This window comes from Monocercomonoides exilis, assembly GCF_001643675.1.
Source record: "Monocercomonoides exilis strain PA203 chromosome Unknown scaffold37-1059404, whole genome shotgun sequence".
NCBI lineage: Eukaryota > Preaxostyla > Oxymonadida > Polymastigidae > Monocercomonoides > Monocercomonoides exilis.
Genome location: NW_027150582.1, coordinates 631,548 through 648,448, shown reverse-complemented (window position 1 = coordinate 648,448; position 16,901 = coordinate 631,548). Strand labels below are relative to the sequence as shown.

Sequence of the window (16,901 nt, the reverse complement as noted above, 5' to 3'; positions counted from 1 at the left end):
TTCTTACTCTCCTGAAATTTTTCGTTTTCTTGCAAAAGGATGAATATGATATTTTCACATCAAGATCTTTTATCATTTCTTCGTGTAGTTGCTTCTTTGTTCTGTCAATCAATCGTTTTTCTTTCGCTAGAAAAAGAAATGTTCTTTTTTTTTGTTTTGTCATTTTTTTCTTGATTTTCTTTTTCATTTTTTTCATCTTTCTATTTTAATCTTTTTTCTTTTCATCTTTTTTCTTTTTCTGAAATATATTTTCTTTAATTCATTTATCTTCTCGTTCAACCATTTGAAGCATCATCGAATTTTGATCGTGAAATAAAAAATTGCCCACATGATTGAAGTGTTGTGATTAAATGTTCAGACGTATTTGAAAACAAGGCAATGATGATGAGTTTGTTTGATATTCTTATTTAATATCTTCAATTTCACACACTGAGCTTTCAGCTGCTTGAAAAGGAAGATCTGTTGTAATCTTTGGATACTCGGTTTGCTCTGTTGGATACATCATTTGTGGAAAACAAATAAATGTGGATTTCATATGAATATTTTCCTTGAAGAGAGTGAGGATCATGTATCAGAAATAATTGATTATCTCATAAAACTGATAAATAACAAACGTCTGTTTTTTCGTTTTGCATTTTCACAACTGCAATAACTGTGATCCAAAAGCCATGCTTCCATCAATGAAAATTTCACTGAATCTGAAAAAAATTATTGCAATTTTTTTGTTAAAAAATGATCACAATAAGTTAGTTATTTATTATTAATTAAAATAATACCGTGTGAATTATTCTCACAGTTTTGAAAATAATGCATAAATTTGTGCTTTCCTTTATTTTCAGAACTTTTCTCGAGTAGTAATACTCCCCTCGAGAAATTGGCCAGCCCAAGCTGATCAGTTCATTAAGTGTGCAAACTGTTGAAATATATTCAAATAAATCAAATTTGAATTGCGGATTGGATACAGACAACAGGTTTATAAGATTTCTCAAAATTGAATCGATTTTGTCTTTTCCAGAAAAAAACACATTATGAAACAAAAATATTCGGAAGATTTCATGGTATATTATAATTGAGAAAATAATTAAAAAATTTAAACCTCTAAAAGAAGATTCAACTGCATCTCGAAAAGATTTTCCTTTTTGGTGATGAAGTAAAAAATGTTGCAAGCATCCCTCCGGTTCCTTTGCATCCAAAGAATGTAAAATTTTGTGTTGTATAGCTCCGTGGCGACTTTTTGTTGATCGTGGTCTAGAAAAATAAGAGTAATTTCTTGTGAATATAGACATTTGAAAATAAAAGTTTTTCGTTCCATAATAAGGATTAACAAAGAAAAAGATTTTCTTTCTTGACATGAAATAGAGAAATATTAAAAACAACTTTCATATAAAAACTTCATTTGAAAAAGAGGGAAATCATGAAACACAAAATATAGTTTAAATAACGCTTCTGGCAATGAACAACGTAGAATTTCGTATGTGTTCACTTCAATTATTAAAAAATTTATTTTTGACAACAAAATAATTTTTTGTTTTGTGACTTTCTCAGAACCATTTTTAATGAAAACAGGTTTTTTGTATCAACATGAATATTGTTTTGATAATGATAATTGGAAAATACGTTATTTATTAACGTGGAATTCGTATTTATTTCGTTTTCGTTATATGATTGGAAATAAATACGCTCAACAAGCAAATATCAACTTATCTTCAAATGTTTTTAGCTTTTTATTTTTTCAAATTTTATTTTATTTAATTTTTTTTTTTTTGTTTTTTGAAAAATCATTTCAATTTCAATGAATTGTTCTTTTTAAAATTCGGTTTTTCATCTTCACATATAGCTTTTTCAATTTCTTCATTCTCTATTTCTTCAATTATTGAATCTTTTCTGACTTTTTTTTTTTTTTCATTCAAAGAAAAATTCTTCATTGGTGATAAATTCTCCATAATAATCAATTCTTTTCGTTCTTTTCTTCAGAGTGACTGAAGGTTCTTTTGGTAGCTTGGCTAACACTTCGTGCCACTGATGTGACAGAACAAAGCTCTTCGCAAATGATGATTTTATTGTTGAAGGCAACAAAGAAGTTTGTTAAGCTTGTGGAAGCACATCAGCTTGCGCTTCTCGTCGCAAAACAACAGAAGAAGAAGAAGGCGCTTCATAATTAGCTTATATTGTCTTTTAAAAAGCAGCAAACACTCCACGATCCAACATCTGTGCGATATGAGTGGTGTGGGACACAAAGGTGACGACATCAATTGAAGAATCAGCAAAATTGTTCCATAAGTCAGCCTGCGCTCTCGAAGAATGCGAATCAAGAAGGAGAAGGCAATGTTCGTCACTCTTCTTCAAAGTTTCTCTTCTTTGCGTGATCCCTGGAAGCAATACTTCTTCATTGTGCTTGAGTTAAAGCACTTCAGTCATCCAGCCTTCATTTTCACCCCAAACATCCAACTACAAACTCAAAACAAGTCGAAATTCATCCGGCAGTTTTCTGCAAAGCCACAGAACGACGCTTTTTTGGGAGCAGCCATCAGCTGTAGCTGCAACGACGAGAGTTGCATTTGGCATATTCATTGGTATTTTGGAGAAACCAACAGGCATATCGGAAGGATGGAAAACAAGAGAAGAGAAAGAATCAGAGAGTCAGAGAGAAGATTCATCAACATTGAAGATGAGAGAGTTTGAATAATGATGTTAATCATGAATGTTTTGCAGAAGAGTGCAAAACGGAAGGAGAGTTTGCTGATTCGATGCAAAGAGCCTTTGGATGTTGACATTTCGAGGGTGAGAAGCTTTTCGTTCAGTATTCCTTTTGGTATATTGATATGGATGGGCTTTTGAAATGTTGACTGCTTCATCTTCTTCGTCGCAGTCGTCTTTTTTCCTATCATTTATAAAGTGTTTTTCTGAATTTATAAAAAATAGTTAATTACAACTAATAATAAATTGTGACAAACTTATTTCCTCATTTACGCTGCATTGTGACTTATCCCACTTTCACATTCTATTTTCAGCACTCCAAATATCGTTTTCTTTTCTTCCAACTCGAATAGAACTAGTCTTCCTATTTTTCCTGCCTTTCTTCTTTTTTCCACAGCTGTTACTGCCCTATCAATTGCCGAGCGAGTAAATTCCTTCATGTTTGCAGCATCAGAAACCCGAGCTTCTTTATTAGCGATAATTGTTGCAACTCGTTCTTATCTTCGTTCAATATAGCGATATTGAAAAGATCTGATCAAACTTCTGATTTTCTTTAATCCTTGTTGTTTTTTATTTTCTTCATCACTCATTTCAAAAAATTTTTTGATTATGATAAAATTTTTATTTTTTTTAAAAAAAATTTTTTTTGAAATGAAATAATAATCAAGAAATTTCTTTTAGATCAAATTCGAACATGATTAATCCCCTTGCTATTTCCTAATCTCCTCAGTGAAGGAACAAGTCTGAGTTGGAAAAGTGAATGCTTCTATTATTGTCTTCTTTATTATTCAGAAATTTTGAATAAAAATTTTTCCAACACTTTCAACATTCTTTTCCTTTAAAATTTATCGTAAAAAATTAAAAATTGAAAAGTGACATGTAAAAACATATAATGTTTGTTCCAACAATAAAAAACGTTTTTTTAATTCTTGAAAACAATAATTTTTATTGAACAGTCATATTGACAATTTTGGTATTAAAAAAAATCCTTTCGTAAAATTTCAAATTGAAAATCATTTTTCATATACAAATATACAATAAATCGTAACAGATTTTAATGTTCAAGCTTTTTATCTCACAGATTTTCCAATCGTCTTTTATTTTTTGAAAAGTCTTTATTATATAATGTGCTTTTCAAAATATCACAAATGAAAAAAAAAATGAACCTTTAATATATAATTCTCTTTTAAAAAAAAAAAGAAAAAAATATTTCAGATCAACAATATATTTCGTTGATATCTGTTTTTTCCATCCATATTTTCAAAATATGCTTTTTTATCTGGAATGTTTATTTTTTATGGAACATATGGTGCAATATATTTCACTTCAAACATTTTTGTTTAAAAATTTTGCATATTCGATGCACTTTTTGAGATCAAAAAACACAATAAGAATTGGGTCCATTTTTTAGCATTCGTGAAATGTTGGAAAACTTTTTGTTTTGATTTCAATGATGCCTGTTTACAGATTTGAAAATCAAATAAATCTTGAAAACTAATAAAGTTTAAGAATGTTATGAGTAAAGCATTTTTTCATTCTTTGTGCACAAAAAGCTTGAAAGTCCGTATTTTCCCCCATATATTCGAATATTTGTTTTTCTTTTGTTTCATCACAGTGCAGCGAAGCAAGTTGTGAACGTATTTTCTCGAGAATGAAAAGAATAACTGGAGACAACAGACACTTTTTTTCATTTTACACTCTCAATGCATTGCTTTTGATATTGTTTTTCAAACATTTTTCCAGCAAACCCTTTAAAAGAATGTTTTATAAATTCTTTCTAAGCAAATTCATGTAATCATTCCAATTTCAGTCAAATCCGGATTTTATCATATCGGTTTTTGCACAACTTTTTGTGACTATATCCGATTGTGATTATACACAATGATGCTTTTCACAGAAAAAAATAAAAAGAAATTTAGGAAATTATTTATATTGGGTCGATTTTTGGTTTTATTTAATTCGTCACAAATAACTTTTTTCACTTACGTAAATAGTTTTCATTGTTTAAACACATAATTTGATCTGGTTTTTACGTTATTAAAAAAAATCAAAAAATGTAAAATTTGATCAAAAAATCGATTTTTCATTGAAATAATCACCCATAATCATAAAAAATGTGATTACACATTTTTAGTCCCGTGATTATACGTGAAGGATAATGAATGAACAATAGACCAAAAATGTGTGTACATAGAAAAATGTGATTTTAAACGAATGTGATTATATTCGATGTGATTATATCCGGTTTTGACTGTATTTCCTTCTTTCTTTAAACATGTTAAAAGTGTAGCTTCCGAGTGGAATTGTTAAATAACTCTTGTTGAGTTTCTGGAATTTATTTTTTTCTTTCATCTCTGCATGATTTCACTTCGAACTTCACTTTATTTGTTTCTTTCGAATTCCACGGTGACACAATTGAACGGAAAATATCCTAACATCTTTTTTCATAAAACAAATATGCTTTCATTTCCGAAATGTTCAATCTCTTCCATAAAACTTTGACTGAGGCGTTGTATCGAAAATCATTAGAATACAAAAGCAAAAATATCAATATGAAAAATGAAAAAATACAAACATTTGAAAGTGGCGAAATAATGTTTCTTTTGTTCCATCATTGTTGAATACAGAATAACTTTTGTGATTTGAATATTCCTTGAAAAAGTCAACCAATTCTTGAACGTTCTTAATTTCTGTATCGTGATCCAAATTCTTCTCCAAGCACTTTGAAAGGTAACCAAATTCTCCATCACTCTCACACTTTCCATGCTTTTCACAAAAGAAAAAGAGAGTTGAACTCTTTCCACGAACCAACGGTGATGAATTAGAAAGCAGATAAAACATGACATACGAATTTCTGAAGTGGGGACCTGTGCAGCACATGAAATGGAATGAGGTGATTTTATCGAATATAGAGTCGATGAGTGTTTCACACAAACACTCAATTGCAAATCTATCATCGTGCGAGAGATTATTTGAAAAATAGTTGAACACATTCTTGTTTCTGTTGCCATCAGCATCAATCAAATCAGCAACAACACAAAACTGTGAAATTACTTTTTTTCGTAAAAATCTTTGCTTTTCGCATTTCTTCTGATTAAATCACTCCAGTTTTCTTTGTAATCAAATAAGATCAGCGCTTTATCATTCTTCAATGAATCTTTCAGACTGTGAAAATGCTTCTGCTGATTACGCGCATAGAGTTTATGCTTTTCTGTTAACTGCATTGTTGATAATTCGTTTGGAGTAAGACATTCATTTTTTGTCTTCAGAGCTTTTTCTTTTTTTTTACAGTGCCTGATATTTTTCGCACAAGTCACACAGGTCCGAGCGTCTCTTCGCACGCTTCAAATGCCTTGTCCTTTTGTAAAATGTGCTGAGAGACATTTTGATGTTTTGCTTCAGAAATGACTCGTATAGCTTCTTTTTTGTCACATTGATAATTCTAGTCAATTGTTTTTTATGCAATTAATTATTCAATGGAGGAGATTTATCGCAGGAGCCAGAAGAATGACAATTTTCAGTTGGTATTGTGTTTATTTGTTCGAACTGTGATGTGAAAGTCTGTGAATGGTCAATATTTGTTTCCGTTCGTATGCCCATTATTGAATATGGAATATTTGATTGCTCAAAATAATTATTTGGGTAATTCTTTTTGAAAAGTCGCCACAGATCAAAAATTCATCCCATGAAAGTTAATATAAAACACTCCGTTCCCATTACACAAATGAAAATATCGAACTTTCACAATGATGTTTGTTGGCTTATAACAAACTTCTTCATAAGAAGATATATTCTATTTCAAAAAATTATGTATCAATTTTTTTGATCAAAATTTAAATATCATTTTTTCGATGAAAAAGAGTTTCACTTGATTGACACACTTTACAATTGTTTGTCAATGAAATGATCAAGGTGTGTTTCGATTTTCTATCTTCAAAATTCTGAGATTCGTAGATAAATCAAATTCTTATTTGATTAAAAAATTTTTTTGCACAGAATGTACCTGGAATTTTAAAATTTGCGTAAATTACTCCCACAAGTTTGATAAAGATGAAAATTATACATATCAAAAGGTTTTCATTTAGCTTTTATATAAATGTTATATTTAATAATTGTTGTAAAATTATTCATTTTTTATACTTGACAAATTCGTAGCTTATAACGGAGAGCCTAACATGACATAAATGGCGATGTGGGGCTGAACTTTAGACCCATTTGTGAGGAAGGAAGATCTTTTGTTGAGGGTTGTTAAAAATACCAGAGCGATGCAATATTTGTTTCTTCAGTTGCAGGTAATGACACAAACAGCGAGCCATGAGGAGAGTTCAACATGCCTTGTCGATCATTGAATCAGGGAGTGCAACACATTATTCCTTCATCGTATTCTCAGCTGTTTGTTTCGGAGGAAACAATCGTGAACGGGGAATGCTAAGCGAAGGATGTGATTTTCCACTCGTTGCAATCTCAGTCAGCTGCTTCAGTGCATCTGAACTCAACAATCGATGGCAATATGGGAAATCTCATTGCAACCTCAGAGAATGTTCGGATCGAAAGTGTAAAATTCAACTTTGTTCGGTTTTTTTCTTATTCTGGAAGTTTAATCATTCAAAAAGCAAATGGCCAGCTCTTTCTTTCATTTGAAAACGTTTCTTCTGTTTGTGAAGCAGATATGATTCAGCCTATTGCTCTCAATTCAATGTTGCTGAAGATAGAAAATGGAATTCTTCATGTTGACAACTACACAATAACGTTCCATTCATTCAAGAAGCCATCTTTTCTGCTAAATGGAAATGAGATAGAAATTACAAGCATGAAACTGAAATAAATTGCATCAACCACTTATTAATTCAAACTTAGCAATTGTGGAAGGATTGTATTTATTTGAGTTGTTTCAGATAGAGTGAAGATGTCCTTATGCTGTGTCCTTGTGATTAACAGCTCAACTTCAGGAACAGTTTCCATTGGAAGCTCATCATTCAAGAATTGCTCAAGGAATTCGTAAGTAGCTTCAATTCTTTTAACTTCTTCTTCCTCTTCTTCTTCTTCCTCTTCCTCATCCTCTTCCTCTTCCTCCTCCTGTTCTTCTTCTAACTCCTTCTTCTCTCAAATTCTCCAAAAATGATCGAATATCATTGAAGAAAGAAGGAAAAGAGGGAAAAGAAGAAGGTTACGACGAGATAAAAACGCTGATGAAAATATTGTTTTGGAAATTTGATGGTTGATCATATCCAATATCAACCAAATGATCGGAGCGCATTGCTTAATTTCATCACTTTCCATTCAGTATTTGTTTTCAACAGCAATGAAGAAACAGATGTTGATGAATAATTGAAAAATTTTTTTCACTCCATCTACAATGCCATTTTCTTGTGTAACTTCATCTCTCACGAAGTGCACAAGCACACACTGTCCTTCTTTTTTCTTCACCATCGACTGCACATCCTCCACAGCTGCAGCATCACCATCCCTTCAAGCAGCCGCGCAATATGAAACAGCGCCTACCGCTCTTCTTTCTTCTCTTCCACCGACTGTACAACCTGCACATGCAGCTTCAACCCAAAACATTCCCACATCACATTCGATACTGCATGAAAATCCTACTCCAAGTTGACCAACACCTCTTGCCGACTTCACAATCACATAATTCAAAGACCGCGATAGAGGCTCTCACCGGTCAACTTCAACGCAAATATCAGGAAGCTGCTTCTTCCCTGAAGTTATTCAGTAGAAACACCATAAACATAGACGCATCTGCATACGTCTTCTCAGATTGTATCCCATCAAACAACCAAAAGACATTTTAATTTCTTCTCCTACACCTCTTCTAACACCATTCAATTATCAGGAAAACCACAATTCACCTCAAATTTACTCTTTCCGCACAAATTTCTCAAACAGCTTCATCTCTGCAAAGTCCATCCGGAACAGTTCTTCCCCATTCATCCTCGCCCACAGCACAGCTTCGCTCTTCTTCTGCACGGCTTGCTTCTCCCCCAGCCACATGAACGCAAACTCCCCAAACCCCTGCCTCTCCGCTCCCGCCCTAGTCTGTTGCGATCTTGTATCCGAATATCTACAGAATCTACATCAGCTTCCACACTAGCTACGACTGCAGACCTATCTTCAGCAACTTCAACAAACGCTTCATCTGCCCCAGACAGCCCTGCTACCGATCCACCAGGCGAAGTCACAAGCCACTCCGACTCTTCACGTTCTCTGCTGTCTGTCATATGCTCAAGAAGCATGAACAGTCACTGCACAACATTCGCCTTCCCTTCATTTTTCTTTGCCACTGTTTGAACCACAGTTTACATCCAATCATCCCCCTCTCTCTCTTCGGATCATTATGCTGATGCAGCGGAATCCCCTACTGCGCGCTTGCATTTCTTTCTGCTGCCTTTTCACACTCCTCTTCTTCCTCGTATTCAACACCTTAACTTCTGTTCCTCTTCCTCCTTCTTCCTTCATCCATCTCTCTCTCCCCTTTCTCCTCTGCCACGCCTTCCCTGATCCCGCCAAAGTCCACTTGCACCACATGTTCTTCCAGCTTCTTCACCTTTCCGGGAGTTCATTAAGTAACCTCTTCAAACGAAGCTTAAATATTCATCTATTCCTGCTTCTTTTGCGCAAACGACATCTGCTGCTTTACAATCACCTCATTGAACAGCGCCTTCTGCATGCTTATCATCTGCTTCTGCAATTTCGACAACGCAATTAGCATCTTCTATTCATTCTCCATTTTGCTACTCTTCTGTCTCACAGTTTCATCCACTCCTCCTCCACATTCACCACCATCACTGGCCTCAGCACTGTTCTTCTCCAACCTCTTGCTTGTCTCTGACTTTGTTCCTTCACTTCAGTCTCCTCCTCCATCACCACAATTTGCCTCTCTCGCTACACTTGCCAGACTCTGCACTTTCACAGAAAGCTCCTTCAAGCTTGGATTCGGGCCAAGCATCACAGCACTACCATCTCCGATACTCGAGGAAAACTTCTCGTGGTGCTTTTCACGCAGCCCCGAAGGCAAGATCAACTAAGCTGAAGACGGAGCCATCCTTCCACACACAGAAACCGACGAAGAAGACGTGGCAAGCTTCAATCCCGATCTCACGAGAGTAACAGCGCTGTCCACACCCACAACTTCGTCATGCTGCAATCTAAACTTTTCCTTCATTATCACCGCATCCAAAAGTTCATTCTTCTCCTTCATTGCTACCAGCTGTTCATGCATCTCCTTCACCTGCTTCACCTCTGCATTGAACATCTAGCTTAGCTTCGAAATAATCCTGAAGAAAAAGAAGATATTGTTCTTCTCCTGCAGCTGCTCTGCCAGCCCGCCCAGTCGCTTCGCCTCCTTTTCCTTTTCCAACTTCTTCTTCTTCTTTTCTTTCTTCCTGCAAATTCAGCACAATCGCTGCAGGCGACAGAACCACATCTTCCATCATCGGCCCCTCTGTCCCACCGCCTCCAGCGCCTTTTCCACAATCTCTCCCGCTTCATTCACTGCAACCATTCACATCCTCATTTTGTTGCACAGCTTCATCACTCCGCATGCCTCGACTGCTTCTATCGGTTCGACAGCCATTCAATGGCCAATGGAGCCAGCGATGGATCAGGCGGATTGCAGTTTTGCAGGAACGCATCCACATCCACAGCTGTTTATATCGGCTTCTTCGACGACATCTTTCTCGGTAAGTCCTCAAGAAACGGGAGCAGAGCCAGAAGTTTAATGAAAAATATTTCACATTGAACGGACACAGCACGTTCTCTTCAGCAGAGCACTGAAAGCCAACACTGAAACCTCGCAGCATATACAACATCCTCAGCGACAGGAGCAGCTACATCCTCATAACCATGCAGCATTTGCAGCTCAGCTGTTTTCTTCACAACAATCCTCAGCCTCCTCTCGATTCCATTCATCGATGCTGCTTCAAGCGTTTATGAAGCCTCCACCTTCGAGGCATCTGAAGGGTAAATTGCACCTGCAGACGAAGATGCAAATAACTGAGCATTTTCTGTCACCTTCTTCTCTTCGCTTATTGGATTACGGAATGGAAAAGAAGATCTGCGTGCTGCTCCACTCGAAGAAGACGAAGAAGACAAAGGCGCTGAGCGAAGAGACAACTGAATCGCTTCCACTCCCACAAGAAGCTTTTTGATGCAACTCATCACACAAAATTTCAGTGTCTTTCGTGGCACAAACACAAGATCCATGTTCAAATTAGAAACGTCAATCATCACCGAAATCTCATCTTTCTTGATTTGATGGAAAAGAAGGAACAAGATTTCTTTTGGAAGGGAATTGAAATGAGAAGAAAAAGATGAGCAAAAAAGCAAATGAGTATTTGAAAGCTTTTAAAGATCTGACTCATGATTTAATTCAAAACATGAGAGACCATTTCTCTTTCGAATTTTATATAAAAGAACATTTAATTTTGAGAAATTACAAGTTATTCTTCATTTATTTCTTATAACCTTAATAACTGCTCAATATTAACAACTTTTTGAATTTTTATTAATTTCAATGAGGAAAGAATAGATGAAAATTTCCTATTTAATAATTTCTTTTCAAAATATTCAAATTAAAACAAGTGAAAATCTATCTGTTATTTAACATAGGAAAATAATTGAAAAGGAGTTTCTGTTCAAAAAATCAAAACGTGTAATACGAACAGTTGAAATGAAAACATAGAAATATAAACAAATTATTCAGTTGCTTCAAAAAAACAAGACAATAATATTTAATAACATAAATATGATTAAACAGTAAAAATAATATATGAAATTTGTTTCAATGAAACGCAATATTTGGGGATAGGTGATAAAACTCAATAGAATAATTTTTTGCAATATATAATGGTAACGGAATGATCAACATTTTTTGATCATTTTTGATCTGATTTTCAGATCAGTTAAACGTTTGCGACTTTTCAAAAAGAATGACCCATTTGTTGTCAAATGAAAGTCATTTATTGATTCATCCAATGTGGATTGCCTCATCGCATTATTCTGATCGGAGTTGAAAATAATTTCGTTATTTGTTTGATTATTTAGTGAAGAAGAGATCGAATTCGATTCGGAAGAAGAAGTTGAACTTGAAATGGAATTGGCTGCAGATGAGTTGATTGCTTGAGTTGATGGAAATGAAGCTTCAGAAGGATTATGAAGTAGATTTGAAGGTTTTTTTCGTTGAATGAAAAGTGCTTGACTTTCAACAGTTTTATTTACACGTCCCACCAAGGTTGATTTCTTGCAATTTGATTGACCCAAATGAAGTGAATTTGTCGGGGTTGTAATCGGCTTTGAAGAGACATCTGCATGAGAATTGAATGCTGTTGGATAGGATTTGCTTTGACAAGTGACTTGAGGAGATTTGGTTGCAGCATTCGCAGAATGAAGTGGACAAGGAGACAATGAATGTATTTGATTCATGGTTGGAGTATCGCATGATTCAAAACAAGTTTGTTGTTGATGTGAAGAGGAATTATTTCCGGATTGAGATTCTGTATAGAGATTCACTGAATGTGGATTGTTGTTGTTCTGTCCAGGGATGTATTCAGGAGATATCAACAAATTAGGAGAGAGAGGAGAAATTAAAGTACTTTCCGAAAATTAATTGACATTCTTGTAAATCAACATTATAGGAATACCATTATTATACAAATTGTTTTTGGCTGTTGTTGAAAAATCGCTTTCTATCAAAGATATAATGTTATCATTGCATATGAACCACTTTCCTTTTGGTTGATTTTCATCCTGTTCGAAATTGTGATTATTTCTGCAAATGCTATAGAAATGTCCCACATCTGTGTTTCCGGTGTGAAACAATATCGCTAATAACGTGTAGTTTTTCGATTCGGTGTCATATTTGCTTTTGACTTTAAGTTTTCCAGAAATCGAAAAGAAAGAAATGAGCTTGTGTATTGGATAATTCATATTTTGTGAATGTTCGAAAGGTTCGATCGAAAAAGAAATAATATCTGGAAATGATTTGATGTCAAAATATGTTGACTGAAATGTGTTCCTATTGCATTTTTCGCAAAACGCCTCGCAGACATTCATTTCGTCTGATTGATTAAACATGTGATTATTCAGATTGTTAATTATATCACAATTATGAAGTCGAATTAATGGAGTCATCTCAAATGCTCCACCGATTTCAGATTGACATATCGAGCATTTTCTTGAAAATTAGATCTTTGCATTCATTTTGTTCGTTAACTCTGGAGTGACTGAAGATAATTCTTGAAAAACAGACAGAAATACTTTGCAAAATTCTTGCTGCTCTCCAAGCATCAGGTTATGTTTTTTGAACAAGTTGGAAACAAAGCTTTTATTCCATTCACTAAACTGCCGTTTGCAGTCTCTTTTGAAGATTGTGGAATCATTTTAAACGATTGAATGTAACTGGCGAACCAAAGATCCAATTTTTCCTCTCCGAATATTCATTTTTAAACAAGCATTGTAAATTGTTCGAAAAATTTGAATAAGAGACGACAAACAACAAGTGTATCCGTTGTTTTCTAATAAAGAAAACATGCATTTTTCACTCAATTCGTCTTCTTCTCCCATTTCGGAAATGATTTCAATCTCATCATCGATAATTATTGGAGATGAAATAATTTCATTTTGATATTAATTCGAATTGGATGAATGATCCGTATCCTCCATGATGTTTTGGAATATTTGTTCACTTGAGAATGTTGGCTTATAGGCGGCAATCAGAAGCATGGAAATAGTTGAAGATATGAATCTCGAAGAACTGCATCCAGGCAAATTGCAATTTATTTGTTCGTCGTTTATAAGCAGATCCACATCTTCCTCCATTCATATTTCAACACTTTTTGTTTTTTATGATGGTTGATGAAAAGAAGTTATTTCACAACTTTCCTCGTTGGTGGTGAAGAAATTATTCAAAGGATCTATATCAGGTTCCATGCAATCATCACTTCTGATGATAGAAAAATCATCATCATAATTAAAAGTTTATTCTTTTTTTGAAGGTTCAATATCAAATGCATATGTGATAAAGAAAGACAAACTTTTTTTAACTTATTAACTCCTCTCACACATTCTGGTGATTCTGTTGAGTTCTCTAATAAAAACTTTTGGATTGTCAATTCATCATTTTCGCTAAATTCTAAAAAATGTAAAAAAAAATTAAGAAATAATTCAAAAGATAGAAATAATACATTAAATGAATTAAATACTGGATCTAGAAGGCAGTATAGGAGGCTTGGATACTTTTTCAATGATAAAATTGCAATCTGAGCTGTGCTGCTTTGCATGATGGTATTTTCCAAGTGATAAATCGAATCCGAATTCCTTCAGTTGCTGGAAGCTGTATTCATGGCACACAGTTTTTAACAAAGCGACTTTGCTGTGAACATTTGTTTCATTGTAATTAACACTTGCTATTTTCAAAACTGCGTATTTATTTTTTTCTTGATAAAAAAAAACAAGAAAATACTTCAAAACGGAAAAACAAATTACTGTTATTCAATCCTTCGAAAATTTGATGAATTTCCGATAAATACATTTTGCCAGTGTTTGTATGCAAGAACATATACTCGAACATTTGCACAGTGTCATTTGCAGATTTTTTCTTCATGTAATTCCATATATCCTTACACTTTTCACTTTTTCTGGATGATGATAGGTCAGAAAACCGAATCCTGCAGTCTTTTGATGCTATTGCCGTGAAAAGTTTTCAGGAAATGAAGTGAAGCAAACAACGGGTGCTCACAAAATTATTTCATCCGATATTTTTCATATTTGAAAATGGCTTTTCTGATGAATCTGAGTTCGTTGTTTTGCATCTGTCTATCCAATTGCAAAGATACTCGAAGCACAAGAAGTCTCTGAAACTTCCACATTGTTTCACAAAGAAGTATTTTCGATTTCATCTTTGCATTGAAACAATATTTATTCAGTTCGGGGAGATTCAAAATAAGCACATTTTCATCAAACAAATAACTTCAAAATTTTTGAAATGTACAATACTTTTTGCGAAACCAAAGGATTTCAAAAATATTGCATCAACAATAACATAAACATGATTTGTGAAATTCAACTCTTTGGCTGGACTAATAAATGTCGCAATATTTCATTTGTCTTCGCATTTGATGCTTTTTACATATAAAACAATACAAAAGATGGATTGCTTCATTTCTCACATTAATTCTGTAAATCCGTTTTATTTCCGATATGAGTCAACCGATATGGTGAATTTGAGTTTTATTTCCAAAGACAATGTTTCCTCTTCCAATCTCTCTTTTTAATCTGATGATTTTATTCCTATGATTTTGAGGAATTTAATCAAGGTAGTTCTTGCTGTTTCAACAACAAACAATTTTCGATTGTTTTGAAAGAACAAAAGTGAACAGATAAAAAATAGCACCTTCAGAAACGGTTCATGCGAAACATTTGAGAACAGTGATTATCGAGGAAAACATTCATCTTTACAAAGTTCAATGAAAAATTGCCTCATTCATTCATGAGTGAATGCATTTGAAGGAGGGATTTCAAGCGGATAGAATTCTTCACAGACTCAAATTTGGTAGAACCAAGTTACAAACAGAAAAAAAGAAAGATTTTCTCTCAATTTAAACAATTGTTGAATTACAGCAATTCAATCATTTGGCTGCGAAAATGATTTAAACGTTGTGTTTAATACATATTTTGAAACAACTAACTATTCTTCATTTCTTGTCTCAGCGTGTTTACTATCTATTATTATCTAACTTATTTCACTCTGCACATAATTCACTCTTGACAATGTCTTGTTAAAGATTTTTGGGTCAAAATTTTCTCAAAATTTGCAACAAAATCGCAACAATCATTGTAATTGCTTTCCTTTCATGTCCTGAAAGAAATCATTTCCATCAGCAGATGTTCAAGCTGTGCTTTCGTTAGATCAATGATGCAACTTCAATAAGCCATTTATTAGCAAAGCGTTCTGGGGTTCTTTTCCTAATGATTTCAATTCACTCAGAAGTTTTCATGTGTCTCTCTTTGACTAAGAAACATTATTGTTCCTCTTGATAAGCCTCTCTTTGCATTCCATGGCACCATTTCTTCCTGATAATTTTTTTTGTTTCTTTCATTCATCCAAAAATACTCATTTTCAAAGTGTGTGGCATGTTTTCTCCTTATTGTCCTCCATTTCCTTAATATTTCTTCTCCTTCTTCTTCTCCTTCTTTTCCTTCGCCTTCTTCTTTTTTTTTCTTCTTTTTCTTCTTCCTCCTCCTCATCATAATTCTCATAATCATTTTCTTCATCATGTTCTTCATCATAATCATCTTCTTCGTCTTCTTTGCTGGGATCGTCATTTGGCATTTGATTCATTTGAACTTTTAGCGCTGACAGAACAGCATCATTTTCTGTTAGCGAAGGGAAAGGCAGGGATCCCACAAAAACGGAGTCAATTAACTTTGAGGGAATGTAATTCGGCATAGGTGTATTTAAGGTCCTTTATCAATTCTTGATTATTCTATAAAATAATATGATAAATAAAAAGCATATTTAATAGTAAAACATTTGTATGGACAGGAATTTTGAAATTCTTTACGATCCTTGAGAAAAAACTATTTTGAATAATCACCCATAAATTTGAGTATTATTTCAAATTATTGATAAAAATTGATAATTTTAAAATAATAAGCTGCTGGAAGGTCATTTATTATTATATACTCATATTGCATTAATTAAAATTTGAGAAATAAAGCATTTACAAAAACAAATTAAAAAAATCAAAATTCTTTGATCAAACCCACAATTATATTTTGAATTATTAAAAAGAAAATTTTGCTTTTCTGCATGATATAAAGTATTAATGTTTCATATTATAACGTTGTCGATACTAATTATTTCCAACCTTTCATAGAGAGATAATTAAATACAAAATTAACTCAGACTGCTTTCACTTTGCTGCATTAAATTTCAAAGATTGTTTTTGTTTGTATAAATTGGTTTTCGATCTGCATAAGACGCGATGGATGATCACCATTGATTGTGTAAATTTTTTGTAAGGTTTTAGCTTTTAAAAGTTAATTTGATATATTTCTATATATATTTTTTTCCATTTTTTGCTTTTTTTTCAAATGCGAAAGATAATTGTTTTCTTTTTGTTCATTGCCAGTCACTTTTCAAATTGATATAGCTTTTATTTTTAGAAAATGAATAGATTTGAAATATCAATTTT

At 33.5% G+C, this 16,901-nt stretch overlaps 3 protein-coding genes across 3 annotated transcripts; all 3 read right to left on the bottom strand.

The window, feature by feature from the left end:
- Nucleotides 1-8,565: 8,565 nt before the first annotated feature.
- On the bottom strand, nucleotides 8,566-8,927 carry MONOS_6638 (uncharacterized protein; the record flags this gene model as incomplete). The annotated part of the gene is made up of 2 exons (XM_067876883.1): nucleotides 8,566-8,755; nucleotides 8,815-8,927. 2 exons carry the CDS (start codon nucleotides 8,925-8,927, stop codon nucleotides 8,566-8,568), a joined length of 303 nt encoding a protein of 100 aa, XP_067723452.1.
- An 803-nt stretch (nucleotides 8,928-9,730) lies between these two features.
- MONOS_6637 (uncharacterized protein) lies at nucleotides 9,731-9,961 on the bottom strand (the record flags this gene model as incomplete). The annotated part of the gene is made up of 1 exon (XM_067876882.1): nucleotides 9,731-9,961. The coding sequence occupies one exon, from the start codon at nucleotides 9,959-9,961 to the stop codon at nucleotides 9,731-9,733; it is 231 nt and encodes a 76-aa protein (XP_067723451.1).
- Nucleotides 9,962-10,635: 674 nt separating this feature from the next.
- Nucleotides 10,636-10,911, bottom strand: MONOS_6636 (uncharacterized protein; the record flags this gene model as incomplete). The annotated part of the gene is made up of 1 exon (XM_067876881.1): nucleotides 10,636-10,911. The coding sequence occupies one exon, from the start codon at nucleotides 10,909-10,911 to the stop codon at nucleotides 10,636-10,638; it is 276 nt and encodes a 91-aa protein (XP_067723450.1).
- Nucleotides 10,912-16,901: the final 5,990 nt, after the last annotated feature.